The sequence below is a fragment of the Periophthalmus magnuspinnatus genome, chromosome 10, assembly GCF_009829125.3.
Source record: "Periophthalmus magnuspinnatus isolate fPerMag1 chromosome 10, fPerMag1.2.pri, whole genome shotgun sequence".
Classification (NCBI taxonomy): Eukaryota; Metazoa; Chordata; class Actinopteri; order Gobiiformes; family Gobiidae; genus Periophthalmus; species Periophthalmus magnuspinnatus.
The window spans coordinates 10549904-10569840 of NC_047135.1; the positions used below are offsets into that span (position 1 = coordinate 10549904).

Below are 19937 nucleotides of genomic sequence, written 5' to 3' on the forward strand. Positions count from 1 at the left end.
CTTCATGAGAGGGAGAAAAGGAGAGCATTTGGTACATTACATTTTTATATCTCCAACAGTTTTAATGTGACAAATGGGACTGGACTTGGATTTTAACACATTTACATGGCCAGTAAAAGTCTGGTAACTAAACAAATCAGATAATAATTACATGTGATTTTAGTGTATTTACATGCACAAAATAAATCTGATCACCTTGTGACGTGTCCGTTTGACTATTGAGTAATGGAGTGGTATTTGGGTGGCAAAGCTTAGTTGGTAGAGTGCTCACCCTCTGATCCAAAGGTAGATCAGTCACATTCACAGACCCACAGGTTGGTGGTGCGATTCTTTGTCTCTGGCCAAGACACTTAACCCACCTCACCCCCAGTGTCTGCATACACTGGTGTATGACTGTGCAAGTGAGTGGTTCCTTGATGTAAAGCTCTTTGAATGCTGTGATTCTTAAAATAACATAGCATAGCTGTCCTCGTCAAAACCTGAAATAAATCATATTACATACATAATCCTGATTGGGGATTGTGAACATGTTATAGTCCTGACCAGTTTTAGGTACAGGTTCTGCTGTTTTCCAGTCAAAAATGCTGGCTTTTGTTTCTGACTCTGCACCAGAAATGAGAACTGGTTCCAGTGGAATACTAAACTGTTTTTTCAGTATTGATACTTGCACAAATGAGTTTTGTTGTAGAATAAATTGTAGCCTGAAAGTTGAAAAGAAGAGGCATGAGTTCTAACTCAGCAGAAATGTATTAACCATCAATACGGGACCCAGCACCTGGAGACATGAACCCTCCCAGCGTCGTGATAGTGTTGTCCATTCCGATCTAGTGCAACCCAGTCCAACTATGCTTCCATTGTTGGGAGTATTATATATACCTCTGATGACGTACGCCAAGATAAAAAAGGACGTCAGTGCCCTCAATTTTTCAATACTTTTGTCACAACTAGTTGGTACAGAAGCAGTGAATGAATAATGCCCAAAATTTGAAAACATTTTTGTACCTATATTTGACTAATGCATTATTCTTGTGCTTTAGTTGGACCGGTTTAAGGAGCCCCCAGCCTTTGGGCCCATGTGTGACCTGCTTTGGGCCGACCCTCTGGAGGACTTTGGGAACGAAAAAACTCAAGAGTATTTTGGACACAATACGGTCAGAGGCTGCTCATACTTCTACAGGTACAACATTAAGCACATTATGAGCCTGGCAATGACACACTTTTTTCACATGTAATGCGCTTTACAGGCTTGTCAAAGCCTCTCAAAGCACTACACTATAGTCATTATTCATTCATTTCCACACTTGGTGATGGTAAGCTACTATTGTAGCCACAGCTGCCCTGGGGCAGACTGATGGAAGCAAGGCTGCCAATCTGCACCATCGGCCCCATCCAACCACCACCTATCATTCGAGCGCACACCACTTTCATACTAGGCAATGTGGGTGAAGTGTCTTGCCTAAGGACACAACGACAGAACTTGGTCCTTGATCCTCCGACCTTCGGGTTGGGGGACCAACACTCTAACCACTGAGCCACTGTCGCCCACTGTCGCCCTCTTCTTTGAGCCTGAAGGGCATTTTATGATTCTTTGAGATGACATTTTAAACAATTGTAACCCATAGGAGGCAGCAGCAAATAGGAATTACACACTTGCACTGGTTTAGTCAACATCTATTTAAACTATCTCTAAAACATTCCCACTGTTATGTTTAAAAGTAAATATATAAATTATGTAATTGTGTAAATGTCTACCTTATTGTAGTAGTTTTTCACCAGTACTGTAGTTTTAATGAACTATATTATATAATTTATCGATAGTGAACCCTTAAATAGTTCTGTTACAAAACCAGGAATTATTTGCAATACCTGTGACAGTAAGTCTGACTTTTGGCCCTTTTACGTTTAACCCAAGGCAAACAGTTCAAAGTGAACCAGCTAACTCACATTTACAAAATGTTACAAAAAAGAACTGCAATTATTAAGCCAATTTTACTGTGATTTGCAAATAAAAAAAAATATTCTTGCAGTGTATAAAGCCTGCTAACCCTGTAGTTTAGAACTCTACAAACATGTTCTGAAATGCATCTGATTCTTATTAGTTTATCAGTTCATGTTCTTCTCTCAAATAATTATGGAACTGTTTAAATTGGACTGGTAATTTGGAAAATGTTTTATAGATACAAAGCCTGGATTGTTAAAAAGAGAATAAACTAAAACTAAATAATGAAGTTTACACCTAAATAAAGTATATTTTCTGAGTACAGACCCATTTACCTGTCTTAGTGAAACTGGAAAACTAAACCACAAATACCTTGAATCTTCTCAAATCTGGGCCACTTTTGAGGCCAGTGTGAACCGCACTAAAAATAGAGCCACGCTTGAACAAAACTGCTTCAACTCTCTGACAGGCGCAGATCATGAAAGCTTTTAGCTGTTTTATTGTTTGGTTCATTTTTCTTAGAGACTGTAACACTGCTTTATGTAAAGTACAGCAAAAACAGGAATAAATAGGGTCTAAATCAGAACTAAATCCTGTCTCAACAACGTCTAAATCAGGTCTGAGCCAGGTCTGAGACAGATCCAAAATAAACCAGACCTTAACAATGTATTAATCACGACTAAACTAGGTCTGAACCAGGAATAAACCAAGTTTAAACCAGGTTTAACCTCCTGAGACCTGGCGTCCTCATATGTGGACAACACATTTTGGGTTGTCTAGGCCATAATGCAAATTTTTAAAAGAATAACAGCATACAAGAACAGCAACAATGCAAATATAATATATATACTCATTTTTTAACAGTTTAGAATGTTTAATTTTAATTTTTCTTCCTGCTCCTTTCAGCAGCTCTTCACACTAGACTGTCGTAATGGGTGGGGTTGGGAGGACCAAAGACGTGCAGACTCGGGGCAGATTTACAGTGTTTATTTACAAAATGGTGAAATTCAGTCTTTAATAGTTCATTTAACATGGGGAGAAGGGAGCGGGAGGCAGACCAGGCGGGAGTAGTACAGAGCAGGGACGGGAAACCAGGACCAGAACAAGGACAGGATCAGGACGAGACCAGGGCAAGCCAAGCAGGGATGTCCAGAGCGGGCATGGAGACAGCCAGGGCCGGAGCATGACGGGACCAGGGACAGGGCCAGGGAAGACCCACCAGGAGTAATCCAGAGAGCGGGAGGCAGGGCAGGAGACGGGAAGCAAGCCGAAGACCAAGACGGGACAGGAGGCAAGGCAGAGGGGTAGACTGTACTGGAGCTGGAGAGCAGAGGCAGGAGCAGGAACGAGCGAGAGCAGGAATCTGGAAGGTGGCAAAAATCCAATGAGTCACAGGCAGACAGGTAACAAAATTGCAAAAGCTAAGCTGGAGCATCACGTTGACACGTGGATGATCTGGCACCGAGTGACTTCTCCCAGCTCCTCTTATCCACGGCAGGTGGTGATGATTACCCTGATGGGACACAGGTGCGCGCGGGAGGGGCCGAGAGTTCCGCCCAGCTCCAGGTTCAGGCAGGTGAGGGAGGGGGGAGAGTACACAGGGAGGCACAACAGGAACAGATATACACACATCATGACAGAGACACATTGTTCCAAGAGGCACAATTGTTGTTTCTCATTTTGTTTTTACATTCAGGACAAATGTTGCTGTGTTCAGGGTCTTAATAAATACTTTTTGTAAGTCATTATTCAAATGTTTTAGCAAAATGATTAAAATGTCCACATATGAGGATATTTGATTTACATAATTTTTTCTCAGAAACTACATAATGTAAAAAGACAATTCTTTGTATTTACACTCCTGAGATCCCAGTCAGCCCAAATAACAAAGAGAAATTAATAAAACATGTCATGCAAGAGCTCAGGTCTCAGAAGGTTAAATTAGGTATAAACCAGGACTAGACCAGCACTAAGTGAGGACTGAACCAGGACTGAACCGGATCTGAACCAGGTCTATACCAGGACTAAGCTAGGACTAAACAAGGTCTAAACAAGGACTAAATCGGGTCTAAACAGGGACTAAACCGGGTCTAGGTTTAGTCTAGGTTTAAACCAGTACAAAACTAGGACTAAAGCAGGTCTGAAACAGGTCTAAATCTGGATTAAACCAAGTCTGAACCAGGTCTAAACTAGGTCTTAACCAAGACTAAGCTAAGCCGCTACTTTTTTCCCATGCTTTGAACCTTGCGGCCTATCCAACGGTGCGGCTAATTTATAGGTTTTTACTGGCTAATGGCCACTGGGGGACACTCTAAATGCAAAAGTGAGATAGACATGGGGGAAGATTACTTGAACTGTCATTTTGCACATCATGCACACACCCTCATCATGGAAAACACATGAAGAAATGCATATGATACAGCTTTTAAGTTAAAGGCAATCAATCTGGCATCAAAGAAGGAAATAGAGCCACTGCATGTACGTTTGGCATTAATGAGTCAATGTAAAAAAGATGGCAAAAGCTTTCAGAGGAAATAAATGCAGATGGCCTGTGTTGGTACTGTTTTATTTTCTAAACATGCAGGTATGTTCATCCCATGTTGATGAAAAAAGCGTGTATTAAATTAAAACTCAAAAAACCTTTCTGTATAAATATCTCATGTTACAACATGAAAACCTGTGGCTTATATTGAAGTGCGGCTTATATATGTACTAAATTTATTTTCTTTTCAAATTTACCTGGCACAGGCTATCTTCAAGTGCACTAGTCCAAAATTTATGGTAGATCCAAACCAGGATTAGACTAGGATTAAACTAGGTTAATAAGGTATTCACCAGGACTAAATCAGAGCTAAACAAAGTCTAAACCAATACTCAACCTGGTCTTGATGAGGTCTAAAGCAGGGCTAAACTAGTAATAAACCAAGCCTAGTACAGCTCTGCTTTTGATTTGATACATGCACTTTATGAACAGTAAACTGAAAACACGAAACCAGGTCAATACAAGTAAGTGCTAAACTGGGTCTACACCAGATCTTCTTTGGTTATATGTGTTTCCTGATAGTAGTATTGATACTTAATACTAACTACTTATATTGTATTATTTATTTTTATTTATTTTTAGATTTTTATTGATGTGTAATGTAAAAACAGCCTTGATTGAGTATAGCAATGAATAGGAAGCTGTAGTTTTCACACAGACACACACACAACACCCCAGTGCACTTTGAGCATGAAACGATCTCCCACAATCCCCTGGGACTGCTGTTGCCATGACGACCAGTGCCAGTGATATGAAGTGATTTGAAGATACAGTGAGAAACAAAAAGGAAAAAAATAATGTAAAATGTGCAGATATGTTTGTGATTTTGAATTTGAGATATTTGTGGACTTTTCTGCATCAAAATGAAAGAGTGTACTGACCAGTGTAAGCAGCCTGGTCAGCCCCCATGTCTCTGCATTCACACAAATTAGGTGTTTTTATGCCACCTGCTGGACACTGTTGCTACTACTACTACTGTAATTAAAGTTGTGAGACACAAGCAATATGTTACCTCAAGGGATTTGTATCAGTTTTACTCTGCTTAAGACTGATACCATAGCTTATTACTGGAGATATTCAAAGCCAGCAAGAATTTCCTGAAGTGCTGAGCAGAGAAACGCGCAATACGGCATAATAGGCCTGAATGCATGTAATTTAAAGGGCCACTGTGTAACTTTTCTGGTGGAGGATCCTCTACTTGCTTCTCACCATGCGGATGCTATTACTTTACCTGGAATGTTCCACAGTATGTCATTAAAAAAATCTATCATGTATGATACTGAATGGCATGTGTTTATATTGCTAAAAGATATCTTGAAAACATGCAGTCTTACATGCTGAAAGTAGGGCTTGTCTACCTTTAATTTGACCTGGTGACAATAAGTTTAAGGCAATACTGTGGAACATTCTGGGTAAAGAAATTTGCAGACAAGCAGAAGTTGCATAGCGCACCTTAAAAATATGCCATAGTTTTGTATTTACCTCTATTAATCTAGCAGTTAATGGGGTTGTTTCACATCTTTCTTTGTTTTCTTTCTTTTATTGTTGTGGCTAATGCACCAACAATATAAGAAAGCCCGCTTAAAACAAACAGAAGATATTCACTTGTATCTTAACTACTTTCTCTCTCTCTCTGGGCAGTTATCCGGCCGTGTGTGAATTTCTTCAAACCAACAACCTACTGTCCATTATCAGAGCACACGAGGCCCAGGACGCAGGGTAAACCCTCTCCTTTACAAAACTGAAGACAAAGGAAATCTTAAAATATAATGAACTGAATAGAACAATATTTTCTTCATAACAATACTTTATCCAAGTTTATGTGATGTAATGCTATCTCTCTCCTCAGATATCGGATGTACAGGAAGAGCCAGACCACAGGTTTCCCTTCTCTCATCACAATCTTTTCCGCTCCCAACTATTTAGACGTCTACAACAACAAAGGTAAATACTACTATGTAAGTAGGAAGTAGCAGTAATAAGCAAGCACAGTCGCACAGTGGTTAGTGCTTCAGCCTCATAGACTCAATTTGTGTTTCAGTGAGAGTTTCCTGAAACTTCTCTTCAGTGATGAATCCAGTCTAATATAATCATGTTTGTGTTTCTGTATTTTCTGATATAAAGTGCCTGTTGTGTGTTTCAGCTGCTGTGTTGAAGTACGAGAACAATGTGATGAACATTCGTCAGTTTAACTGCTCTCCTCACCCGTACTGGCTCCCCAACTTCATGGACGTCTTCACCTGGTCCCTGCCCTTCGTCGGGGAGAAGGGTAAGCTCCCAATGCAGCAGAGACAAGTAGAGGGGAGTTCTGCAGTTCTTATTAGATCTGGAATTATTTTTTTCAAATCAAGAATCAGTTCATTGTGCAAATTTAAAACATATCCAGTAGGCCTGTAATCCTATAGTGATTTAGTCGATTAATCGGTCGATGGTATCTTAGTCAAGTTATAAGGATTTATATAGGACAATAGCTGAAAGGAGAAGTGAGTGAGTTAGCTGAAGATTTAGTATTTTTAGTATTTGTATGTAAAAAAGCTAATTAAACTCATGATTCACAAGTTGAATATGTATTTATATAAATACATTGTTTAGTACATTGTCTAGTACTGGTTTTCTACATAAATACCGGTAGTTGGTTTCCATGAACTCCTGTGCAGTTGTAGTCTTGGTGCAGTTTGGGTCATATACATAGAGCTGTACATAATAGTTTTGAGAGCTTTTGCCATGCCCCTTTTTAGTCAACTAATCAAGCAGCCCCATCCACCAACTTCAGGAGGGTGGTGAGTTTCTGCCTCAAGTGGAGGAGTTCAAGTATCCCGGGGTTTTGTTCACGAGTGAGGGAACGATGGAACGTGAGGTGGATCAGTGCAGCGTCTGCAGTGATGCGGCTGCTCTATTGGTCTGTTGTGGTAAAGGAGGAGCCAAGCCGAAAGGCAAAGCTCTCGATTTACCTACGTTCCTACCCTCACCTATGGTCATGAGCTCTGGGTAATGACCGAAAGGACAAGATCGTGGATACAAGCGGCCGAAATGGGTTTCCTCCACAGGGTGGCTGGGCGCTCCCTTAGAGATAGGGTGTGGAGCTCAGTCACACGGGAGAAGCACGGAGTAGAGCTGCTGCTCCTTCACGTCGAGAGGAGCCAGCTGACGTGGCTCGGGCATCTGTTCAGGATGCCTCGAGGGCTGACCTGGGTATGCCTTGGGGTTCCACTGGAGGACCTGGAGGACGTGTCTGGGGTGAGGGAAGTCTGAGAGTCCCTGCTTAGACTGCTGCCCCTGCGAGCTGGTTCTGGATAAGCAGAAGATGGATGGGTGGATAATCAAACAGCAGGAGATGTCTTAGTTCACCAAGAAATTCTTTAGTTGATTACAGCCCTACATTTGCAATTCAAATGATGAATCAGTTCTTTGTGCATATTTTAAACATATCTAGAAGCATTAACATTTGAGAGATGACTGAATCAACAGCTAAACTAGAGGTCTGAACCATATTGTAACCAGGTGTCATTGTAAAATCTCATGGACAGTGAGTATTGGGTTAACAGTACTGAAGTGATTGCAGGCTTTCCGACCCTATCTCTTTATATGAATGATTTAATCTGTAGACATTTGACAGCAAGGTGATTCCATCTTCACACATTCAGACCCTAGTTATTCTGATTAAAGTTCACTGCAGTACATTAATGATTATTTAGTATCATTTGGCACAGCTTCAGAACCCTCCCAGCTCTCTCCAGCTCTTTGGTAACAGTCACTCAATGGCACTAGCAATACAGAATCAAACCAAAAACCTCTTTGCTGAGTTTAAAATATGGCTAGGATCAATATGCTACTATTGATACTGTGTAGTAACACTGAGGGGTACTACATGTATGTCTGCGACAGAAGGTTCAGCATTTACCATGGTCACACAAATGTACACATTAGCAAACACACCCTGATACATTTTTAGTCTGAAAACTCAAGAAAAAGTATAGATTGGATTTAAAACAACACATTTTCAGGAGCCTGTTATCAATACGAGTGTTGATGGTTTCAACAAGAAGTGTGAGAGTGACTAACTGACAAAACTGATGGCTAATACTAGCAGCTTGTGATTGTAATGTTATGTGAGAGGGACTCGTTTTACAGCACAAATAAGATCTCCTGTTGTAGTTCTAGTCAGTTCTTTTTTGTGAGATTGTGTAAAAATAGATTTAAGTCTAACTTGAGTAACAGAGCTTCAGACAGAGCAATGGCCCAAGTTAATTTCACAACCTCAGCGAATGTTGACGACATCAGCTGAAAGGTATCAATAAGTTTCTATGTTTTATGTGTTTGTAGTGACGGAGATGCTGGTGAACGTCCTCAGTATTTGTTCAGACGATGAGCTTATGAACGACGGAGATGAAATTTATGACGGTAAGAAAACATCAAGAACTAAAAATTATAAAATTATAATAATCAGAGGCAACTGATGTTATTGACATGTGTTTCACTGTGTTATTTTCAGCCAGTGCAGCGGCCGCCAGGAAAGAGGTGATCAAAAACAAGATCAGAGCAATCGGGAAAATGGCCAAGATGTTCTCAGTCTTACGGCAAGTGTTAAGGCTCATTTTCACGTGTTTTAGGGAATCGGCAGTGGCTAGCAACAAACACAATTTAAAAGAGAAGTGAGAAGTGAAAGTAAATACTAAATAAAGCTAAATGTCTATTATTGACACACCCTAGCAAATATCTGTCTCTATTATTTTCATTAGGCTTAAAGGTACCTTATGTAACTTTTCTGGTGGAGGGTAAGTCACCTGCTTGTCTTCAAGGAGACTACTGATTTGCCTGGAATATTCCACAGTATGGCATTAAACTTATTTTTTTCATTTACTAAATTACCATTTTAACTTCAGTGCTTGCAGCTATTGTTTTTAATCAGCATAAAAGATATAATGAAAATAATCAAATCAGGGAAATTATTCTAACTGACATAAGAAGAAGGCACAAAAGAAGCCCCTGTGCTAATAGGTAAGGCAATTCAATTTTATTTGTATAGCACAATTCATACACAAAGTAATTCAAAGTACTTTACAGAATAAGAAAGACATTAAAATCACACAAATCAAAACATAAATAATCACAAATAATTACCATAAAATTAACATTAACACAGAAGAGTGCAGAATAAAACCCTTTCAGTCGTATTCACAGCTAAACAGAACTGTTTTGAGCCTGCATTTAAACATTGTCAAAGTAAAGGCCTGTCTCACATCTTCAGGAAGACTGTTCCAGGTTTTAGCAGCATAAAAGTGAAATGCTGATTCCCCGTGTTTAGTCCTGACTCTGGACAATAAAATAATACATTGCCACTAATAGCCAATAAATGTTGACTTGCAAGTGCTTTAGAACTATTTTGCCGTCTTAAAGTATGTTCACACGCACATTCAACACATGAAAATTGGGAATAAACTGCAACTAAACCTGGACCAGACCAGGACTGAACCAGGACTGGAACAGGACCAAATCCAGTCTACATAGCATAAACTGTGCTCAAACCAGGACCAAACCATTTTATATTATTAACTAACAATTTGCTTTTGCATAGGAATATTTATTTATTTATACTAATTTATATCTCTCTTTATTTCTCTCTTCAGGGAGGAGAGTGAGAATGTTCTGACCCTCAAAGGTCTAACCCCGACTGGAATGCTGCCCAGTGGAGTTTTATCTGGAGGCAAACAGACTCTGCAGAGTGGTAAGTTCACAGTCCAAGTCCTGGTCCAAGTCCTGGTCCAAGTCCTGGTCCAAGTCCTGGTCCAAGTCCTGGTCCAAATCCTGGGACCATCCAGTTGGCATCACCTCACCCGCTGGAGATACTAACCCAAACTGCTAACAAACAACCCTGTATTTAGCCTGATTGTAAGCTAACACCGGCTAATGCTAACTTCAGCTAACTTCTTTGAACATAGCCTCATTTGAAAAAGCTGAAACATGCTTTTGAGGAAGACCAAGTTGCTCAGACCTTTAGCATATTTTATGACGTATGACATAATTATGTAACCTATATATATATATATATATATATATATATATATATAATCTTATGCCATAGCAAACTCTGGATGACTTTTTAAATAGGCTATTAATCAGCTGTAGATTCCATTAGATGAAATTATTTATTTTATAGATTATTTTAACTGTAGGTCATGTTAAATGTTCACTGATATAAAAATTTTGCAATTAATATAAAGTAATACCTAATTGAAAACAGGCTTGTCCAAAATTTGCTATTTCAGCTATGTGACATATATTGTACCTGTATTCATTCATCATGTTCAATTTAAGTTATTTTTGTAGAGCTCAAAATCTAAACAGCAGTTGCCTCTCAGAGCTTCACAAAATAGTTTATTTAACACGAGAAAGTTACAAAATCAAACAATGAAACTTTCATTATTGTATATAATAATATGGTAATTGATCTTTAATTAGTTCTAAAATCATTAGAGTCTGTCTTCTGGTCACATAAGGTCCTCCTAAATTTGACCTTGTCCCTGTTGTCGTGGGTTACACTTTCCCATTTGTCTAATCCTAAAATGTGCTCAGCCTTCACTGTGAGGTTGTGTTGTGTTTAGTACTCCACACTGCCCCCTGGTTTTGACCCGAGACTGTTACAGAAGCATGTTTCAGCTCCTCTCTCTCGTTCCATCTCTTTCTCTTTCTCTCTCTCTCTCTCTCTCTTTCTCTCTCCCTGCCTCTCCCTACTCTTTTTTCTTTGCTTCTTCTCTTTCTCTCTGTGGTTGCCCCCTTCTATTTTTCTTGTTTGCTCTATCTTTTTCTCTCCCTCTCTCCCTTTCTCACATCTGTCTCTCTTTTGTCTATCATTTTCTCTTTCTGTCTGTATTCCTCTTTTCTCTCATTCTCTTTCCCCTTTTTTCTCCCTCTCTCCCTCCTTCTCTATCTCTTCCTCTGCCTCCCTCTCTCATTCACTTTCTCCCCCTTTCTCGATCTCCTTATTTCTCCTCTCTCCCAATTTCTCTTTCTTTCCCCTCCCTCCAACTCTCTTTTCTCCTCCTACTCTCTCTTTCTCAACCCCTTGTCTCTACTTTTCTCTCTCCCATTCTGTCTCTCCTCCTCTTTTGCTGCTGCCCTCTTCTGCCCCCTCTCTTCTCCCTCTCTTCCTCTCTCGTCGGTTTGCTTTCTCCCCCTCTCTTCTCCCTGCCTCTCTCCCTTTTTCTCTCATCCCCTCGCTTTCTCCCCCTCTCTTCTCCCTCCCTCCTTCTCTCTCATCTCCTTGCTTTATCCCCCCTCTTTGTCTTCCCTTCTCTCTTTCTCTCTCTCTTTACATCCCTTTTCTCTTATTCTCTTCTCTATCCCTCTTCTTTTTCCTTCTCTCTCCCTTCCCCTCTCTCGTTCCCTCTTCTCTTTCTCCTTTTCTCTATATTTCTTCTCTCTCTCCCTTCTCTTCAATCTTCCTCTCTCTATCTCAACCTCTCTCTCTCTCCTCTCTCTCTTCTTTCTTTCTCTCTCCATCCCTCAGCCACCATTGAGGCCATAGAAGCCATCGAGACAGTGAAGGACGCTGAAGGTAACGTGTCGACCATGAGCCCATAGACTTTTACCCACAATCCACCACACGCTAACCACCGCTACAGTGCTAACACGCTAACCACAGTCAAAATGCTAACCACCGCTACAATTCTAACACACTAAGCACAGTTAGAATGCTAATCACAGCTATGATGCTAACATGCTAACCACAGCTACATTGCTAACCACACAAACTAACACAAAACATGCTACAGCCATCAAACATTACTCTCTCTCTCTCTTATCTTTTTCATTTTATAAACGAAGATTAAATATTCACTCATTAATTGACAGTAATTGACAGTATAGCCACTGTATCAGAGATGAAAGGAGGGTGCTAACCTTAAAATAATGACTTACTACTGGTTCTATTCAAAAACACAAAAGAAAAGCAGAGTGCAGTTCTGATTTCACTTTTATTTTGATGTAATTTCACTGGTTTAGTGTTTTTTTTAACTATTATTTAAAGGTGCACTATGTAACTTTCCTTGAAGTCCACCACCTGCTTGTCTCCATGGAGATGCTATTGCTTTGCTCTGAATGTTCCAATCTTGTATTTATTCAAAATTAAAAATTACCTTAAAAACATGCATTCTTACAGTGCATGAAGTAGCCCTCTCCACAGATCTGACTTGTAACTTGGCCTGGTGGATTTATCTGTTGTATCTTCAACATTTCAGGCAAAGCAGTAATATCCCCATGGAGACAAGCAAATGACAGACCCTCCATTAGAAAAGTTGTGTAGTGCACTGTTAAATAAGAGCAAACTGGATTTATGTGCCTCTAAACATGTCCTCACTTTAACCATAGAAAAATAAATACTCATATATAACCACCTCACTACACTGTATTGGACACTATTTCTGTAGCACATTTGAACACAAGTCATCCTGAGCAGTGGACCCTCTAGTCCTTTAGACCCAGTGTCAGTCGTGTTTTTCCTGAATGCACATGCACCAATCTGTCTCTGCACAAGCTACAGCAGCACATCTGGGTCAAAATACAACTCAGAAAAGCTCAAAAATCCAGATGATGATGTGGTTCTGTGCATAAACAGATTTTGTCCATGGCATTTGCAGTGTCTGTGTCCCTTTTCCTGTAGTTTTCTGTCTGTCGCTTCCTCCGGCCTAAGCCATAATTTGTTCATGAAAATAAATTATGGGTGAATTATAACGTTTCTTTTTGTACCTTTAAGACCACTGTAGATCCAACACAGTGGCGATCGTGGCATGTATGTAAAGGGACATTTGAATTATATTTGTTGTTAAATTACAAGTTTGGGAATATTTGTAAAGGTTTTTTCTAATAGTAATGAGCACTGAGGCATTTGAAATATATCTGTCAAACGTTATGGTATAAAATAGCTTTCATTTTATTCTTTTTTAATCAAGTCTCAAGTTTCAGGTATGGCTGCCATTTTGAGGACTTTTGACCATTCCAAAGATAGAACATTGTGTTTTGAATTGTGAATTGTTATAGCAATGGTACCAATTCTTTGTCACCCAAAAACCCATGGACAGTTATAATTAGCTAACTGCATTACAGTGAAATGCACTTGATTCTTGTTTTAGTTCCTTTGTTGCCATTTCTCTTAAATTGTAATACAGAATCTATAATTATATATTACTACATTGCTCAAAAATGATTTAGTTTAGCCCTAAAATCAATCTCATTTTTTAACCTAGAAAACAAAGCTGTGGAAACTATAATGTCTGACAAATGTGTTCAGATCTTCCCATGTTAAATGTCATATTTTTTACAGTGCAGGTGAATAATTTTGCTGCATTTTATTTAGGTCACTGTGATTCTGCTTCTTTGTGCTTTGTAGAAAAAATACTGTCATTTTTTTGTATTTTCTGCATTTAAAGCTTCACTCAGCAGATTTTGAACAATTTTGCACAATTTGCCCCAAAGATACACTTAAAATAATTGTTTGTATGTGAAAAAGTGAACAAAAAATTGTACATTCAATTGTACATTTTCCATGTCAAAAAGGTTATTTATATATATATATATATATATATATATATATATATATATATATATATATATTTTTTTTTTTATATATATTTATATAGTTAGTTTCTATGGTGTTGTGCCCAATAAACACATTTGATACATATATTAGCAAAAAAATACTGCATACTAAAGCTTTAAATGCTCCTCCACATTTCAATCAAATGTGGTTCTGGAAATTTCAGTTTCTTCCTGAATATTTCCTGCTTTGACAAGTTTGGAATCACAAAATTATCCAGAAAATATTTGTAATTCTGTACAAAATTTTGTGTTTTTTCCAGCGATCCGAGGCTTCTCCCCTCAGCACAGAATCAGCAGTTTTGAAGAGGCGAAAGGACTGGACCGAATCAACGAACGAATGCCCCCAAGACGAGATGCGGTCAACTCTGTGGGCTTGTCTATGGGCAGAATGAACATGGCAGAGCCCAATGGAACAGACAACAACAGCAATATACAGTGATACACATACACACACATATATAGTGTACATAAGCATATAACACAATACTAATAGGCTACACTTGAGAATATAGCCCTCCCCATTGTAAAAGGTGTGAGCTCAAATGGACCTCTCTACGGGCTACGCTAATGGACTACAACTCCCAGAGGACTACAAATCCCAGAGGACAGAGGGCTCACCTGTTTATGCGGAACGTTGTGGCATGAGTAAACTGTGTCTGGTGGAATGTTGTGTCGAAATGGAGGCTGCACAGTTCCTAAAACAGGAAAAAACTGGAATATTTTGGGTTGTGGATAATTCTGCCTGCGTGCGTGCAATGCTTAACCATGTAAATGTGTGTGCAGTTATACATATACATATTATATATATTTGGAAAAGTGTGTTTTTTCTTCTTTTCTCGCTGGAGCGCGGGAAAACAAGACATATGGACAATATGAATCTGAGCCTATAGTTTTATTATACTAGGAGGACAATGAATTTTGTTTTTGTAGACACTGGACCCATGGAAATGAGTGGATTTTCTTTAGACCACCTTTAGACCCCCTTAAATCTTGGTTTAGAACTCAGTTAGACCGGTCTGAACGTGTTGTGGTCCTGGGACAGTCTCAGAGGAGGATTTTGCCATTGTATATGGAGCAGAACATTGGTAGTACTCATCAATATTTCCTTTTTAACTAACATATGCAAACTCTATATTAAGGAAAACTAATTAAATATGTCACCAAGAGACAAACATAGCTTTATTATTAAAGATTTTACCATCTGAGTGCTGGTTTGGAGCGCAAACAACACACAAAAGAAGGTTGCTAAAGGTTGTTAAAGAAACTACCGTATATGAAGTTAAGGTAGAATAAACTGATTGAGGGTGCATTCGTGTTTCAAAGGAATCCGACACTCTCCCCATTACATTTTAGTATTTAATCAAACTCTTCGCTGGGGTACACAACATGTTTTTGTAAATGAAAAAAATGTTATGTTACCCCTCAAAATTGTAAAAGCAGCACATTTTTATTTTATTCCTTGTGAACCCGGAAAAAAGCGCACTCTGATTGGCTGTGCGTGGCGGTCCAGCCACTTCCATTTTGCTGAAAATGCTGTTCTAATTCTGCCCCTAAAATATTAATGATGTGCCAAAGGGCTTGTGAGATTTACATGTTAGATTTAAATACCTACCTCCGTCTGCGGTGTGAAAATCAGGTACTCCAGCTTTAAAAGTACTTCTGTAAACCCAGGCCTGCTTAGTTGCTCTAGGGTAAATTTGTCCCATGCTTCAGTCTCTCTGGAGTTTAACTTGGATAGTTCTATCCAGATCTGTTCCAAGATCTTGGTCAAGCGTACCTAGCAGGAGGAAAGTGAGTTGTTTTTATGATTACAAAATTAGCATAGATTTTCACTTTTCTAGTTTATCACAGTGTAAAAATCTAGGGCATTGTTCATTCACCCTGTAGTGGTTAGCTGCTAGTGTAGTCACAGCTGCCCTGGAGCTGAGTAACAGAAATATGGCTACAAAATAGCACCATTGACATCTCCAAGCTTCACTAAATCAACATTAACACACCATTCATACATAGAGAAGGTGGGAGAGATGTCTTGCCAACTACACAATAGTTCGGACTGGTCTGATCCAGGATAGAACTGTTGATCCTTGGGTATAAGAGCGAGCGCTTTAACCACTAAGCCACTAAGCCATTTACTTTATTTTATAGTGCATTTGCCCAAACAATTCAATTCAATTCATTTATTTTTGTAACGCCCAAAATCACAACAACAGTTGTCTCGAAGGGCGTTCATGTTTTGGTTGATGGGGGAAACCGGAGGAAACCCATCCAGACACGGGGAGAAACATGCAAAACTCCACACAGAAAGGCCTGGGCGACCCGGAGATCGAACCAAACCCTCTTGCTGTGAGGCATGAGTGTTGCCACTCAGCCACCGTGCTGCCTACACACAAAAACAAAACAACAGAAAAAAACAACAAAACAACAGAAAAAATCAGATCAAATCAAACAAAACTCAAAATCCTCACCTTTCTCTTATCTGTCCCTGGACCAGTCTGCTTAGTCGGTGTGAGTGTAAATATGAAGTTTTTCCTTGCACATTATCAAATATGCAGTACGTGCAGTAGTCCAACGCGCCTGTATCCATGCACCCATCCTTCTCTGGGCCCATAGGTGGCGCTGTCCGCTCACATGACAACGATGACGGCTGGGAATCCTCTAGTTTAGATTTAAATGACTGAGAAAGTGAAAAAGGTCTTTGTAAAGCATTTAAAAACTCCTCGGTGCATGCATGACTTCAGTTCTTTGATAAAACGTGACAATTTCTGTTTGTTCAAATGTGCTGCGTGTGTCACTACTATCGTAAGGATTACTTTCTCTCATTTGGCTCAATATGAAGTTATTTATTTTGTACATAACATTTTTGTATTCATTTTGTGTTCTTTCAATCATTGGACACTGTATAGACTTGACTGTATGCTACTGCCCCTTTCCTCCCTTCAATGTTCCCTCTACTACTTTGTACATGAATTGTTTTAAAAAAATATGAATAATATTGATAAACTATAAATATATATACAGTAATTATCTTAATGAATGACCTTATATTATATTGTAAACGGCAGAGGGCAGCCATAAGCATGATTTGCATGGTTAAAAACTTGAAAGATCCTGGATTGGTTGCCATGTATACTGACAGTTCCTCTTGTTACCATGGAGATTATAATTATATTTATGATATAATGGACGTTTTCTTGATATCTTAAGCCAGTAACACTTTCTATCTCGCTCTCTTTGGTTCATTATATTGTGCTTCTTTGAGAGACCCTCCTCAAAGCCCTGTGCCATAGAAATTGTGCCATGATTTATTTCATTTTTGTACAATTTTAAAGTGCATATGACACATTTATATTGATGTTTATATTTTACTAAAACAAATCTTGCTTCATTTTTTCCTATAGTTTGACAGTTTTCGGTTAACTGTTACCTGCAACCATAATGTTAACTTGTCTAAATTACACAATTGTCATGATTAGGTACAGAGAGATGACAACGCCTTTATTTTGTTTAATTAATGTTTAAAATATCAGAAATAGACATAAATTGTCTGTAACTTTTGGTTGGAAATTGATAGACAGAGGCGGGTGCTTTTTTGAACCCAGCACTACTTTCTGTACTTTTCAACTTTTATTTTTCAACTTTTCTTCACAAACTGCCACTTGGCTGAACTAAAACTATAATTTATATTTACCATAGAAACTATTCCACCAAACAAAATGATACCTGTCAAAAGCCTGTCATATGCACTTAAAAAAAAAATTTCTTGTTATAATTGACTTGAGTTTTTCCCCGCAGTTTTTCCGTTTGGCTCCCAGTCACTAACACTGTACGCATGCCCCACGGGACGATACACTTTTTTACTCTTGAATAAAATATGCATGAAGCTTTGGTATGGATATCGACCCTTAATTTCATTACCATAATGCAATATATCTATTTGTTATTCACAAACCTTTCACACCAGGTAATCAGGACTGAGAGTACCAGTCAAAAGTTTGGACACTCTCTTACATTTACATTTACTTTTACATTTACACTGTAAGCATCAAAACTATGAATGAACCCATGTGTAATGTAGTAAACAAAAAATAGGCTCAAACTAACTTTTAGATTTTAGATTTTTTTAAATGACCACCCTTTTCTTTGATCACTGCTTTGGACACTAGACGTACTTTGACCCTGACAAGCCACAGCTGTGAAGTGAAAACCATTTCAGATAATTTCATCATGAAGCTTATCGGCGAAGATTTTGCAGTGCTGTCAGCAAAGCAAATGTGGACACTTTGAGGATTTAAATCTGAAATATAAAAACATATATTTCGTTTGATTTCATTGTATTTACCTTTTTTTATTGCAACATAATTCCATATATTTTGTGCCATATATTTGATGTCTCCCTTATACTTTTAAAATATAGAATGTGGTAAACATCAAAAAACAACACTGAATGAGAGGGTGTGTCCAAACTTTCGACTTGTAGTAGAACTAAAATGGATGTGGGACAGTAAACCAGGACTAAACAAATAGCATAAACCCAAGACGATATATCGTCTAACACAAGGGGGAGGGCTAAACCATGTGTGCAAAGGTAACACTAACTCAAACCAGGACTAAACCAAGAACATGAATCTGGACTAAACCAGGACTTTATCAAGTCTCAAACAGGACAAAACTGGGACTACTATACATGCCAGGCCTAAACAAGAACTATCTCAGGTCTATAACAGGACTGAACCAGGACTTAACAGGACTTATAGGAGCCATATGGGTGATTGGTTGCTATGGCAATGTCTAAGGGGCAAGGGGTCACGTGGGCAAAGATGATGTGCCAGTACTTTCCAAGCACCGGGTTTCCTGCTGTTTGGGTACTTTTTACAAACCACAGCACATCAGAGAGGTACTTGACCCAATCTCCTCTCTAAGCGACAAAGGCTCAGTGTTGCTACAGGACTAGTATAGGACTAATATACAGGACTAATATATAAAAAAGACATATTTACTTTTTTTCTCACTGTCTGGCATGAAATCAGACTAAACTTTTCCTATTTTAGGTCAATTAGGATTACCGAAATTATTTCTATTTGCTAAATGCCAGAATAATGAGAGAAGGATTTTTAGGGACAATTTCATTAGTATTTGGTACCATTGTCTTTAAACTTGGAAACGTTTTGGATATCCTTCCACAAGCTTCTCACAATAGTTGGCAGGAATTTTTGGCCCATTCCTCCTGACAGAACTGGTGTAACTGAATCAAGTTTGTAGTCTGCCTTGCTCGCACATGGTGGTGTACAACTCACAGTCCTTGACTCTAGCATTAATGTCTCCTTTTGTATTTTATGTGTTTGCATTTCACTGGTATTCACGGGTTATTAACTTTAGCATTAGTACATCGAGATACAAGTTTAAAGTAGTGCACGGTGTTAAATGTAGATTCTTTATAACTTGGTTTGCTGGAATAGAACCCAAGGTAAATGTACATCATAAGTGGTGAAGGAAAGTAGAAAACAAAAAGTTGTAGAACATGAAGCAAACCTACCTCCTTTTGTCATTTATAATTACAGCTGACGTGTCCACTGCGGATATCACCTGACCAAGCACATGGCTATTGTTCCTCTTTGTAAGGGACTTTTTACTACTGGAAGTTTATATATATATATATATATATATATATATATATATATATATATATATATATATATATATATATATATATATATATATATATATATATATATCTTACAGATATTGCATTAATATACACCACAAGCAGTAGTATATATCTCTCTCTATCTGTCTCTCTATCTATCTATTTATCTTTTTATTTATCTGCTGTTGTGGAAAAATTACAGTTCTAGATGAAAAGTA

At 38.6% G+C, this 19937-nt stretch overlaps 2 protein-coding genes across 4 annotated transcripts in view; one reads left to right on the forward strand and one right to left on the reverse strand.

Annotated features, from left to right (window-relative positions):
- The window catches only part of ppp3cb (protein phosphatase 3, catalytic subunit, beta isozyme), a 63491-nt gene extending 45531 nt beyond the window's left edge, over window positions 1-17960 (forward strand). The window contains exons 6-14 of one of the 3 annotated variants that reach the window (XM_055225094.1): window positions 1038-1177; window positions 6123-6200; window positions 6331-6425; window positions 6625-6750; window positions 8805-8882; window positions 8974-9062; window positions 10113-10206; window positions 11989-12036; window positions 14336-17960. In XM_055225094.1, coding sequence (XP_055081069.1) covers window positions 1038-1177; window positions 6123-6200; window positions 6331-6425; window positions 6625-6750; window positions 8805-8882; window positions 8974-9062; window positions 10113-10206; window positions 11989-12036; window positions 14336-14514 — 927 coding nt within the window. In that variant the 3' untranslated portion in view covers window positions 14515-17960. The remainder of the gene's footprint in view (window positions 1-1037; window positions 1178-6122; window positions 6201-6330; window positions 6426-6624; window positions 6751-8804; window positions 8883-8973; window positions 9063-10112; window positions 10207-11988; window positions 12037-14335) is intronic. The other 2 variants (XM_055225095.1, XM_055225096.1) reach the window with 2 other exon arrangements.
- The window catches only part of psd2 (pleckstrin and Sec7 domain containing 2), a 288837-nt gene that overhangs the window by 214534 nt on the left and 54366 nt on the right, over window positions 1-19937 (reverse strand). The window lies entirely within an intron of this gene.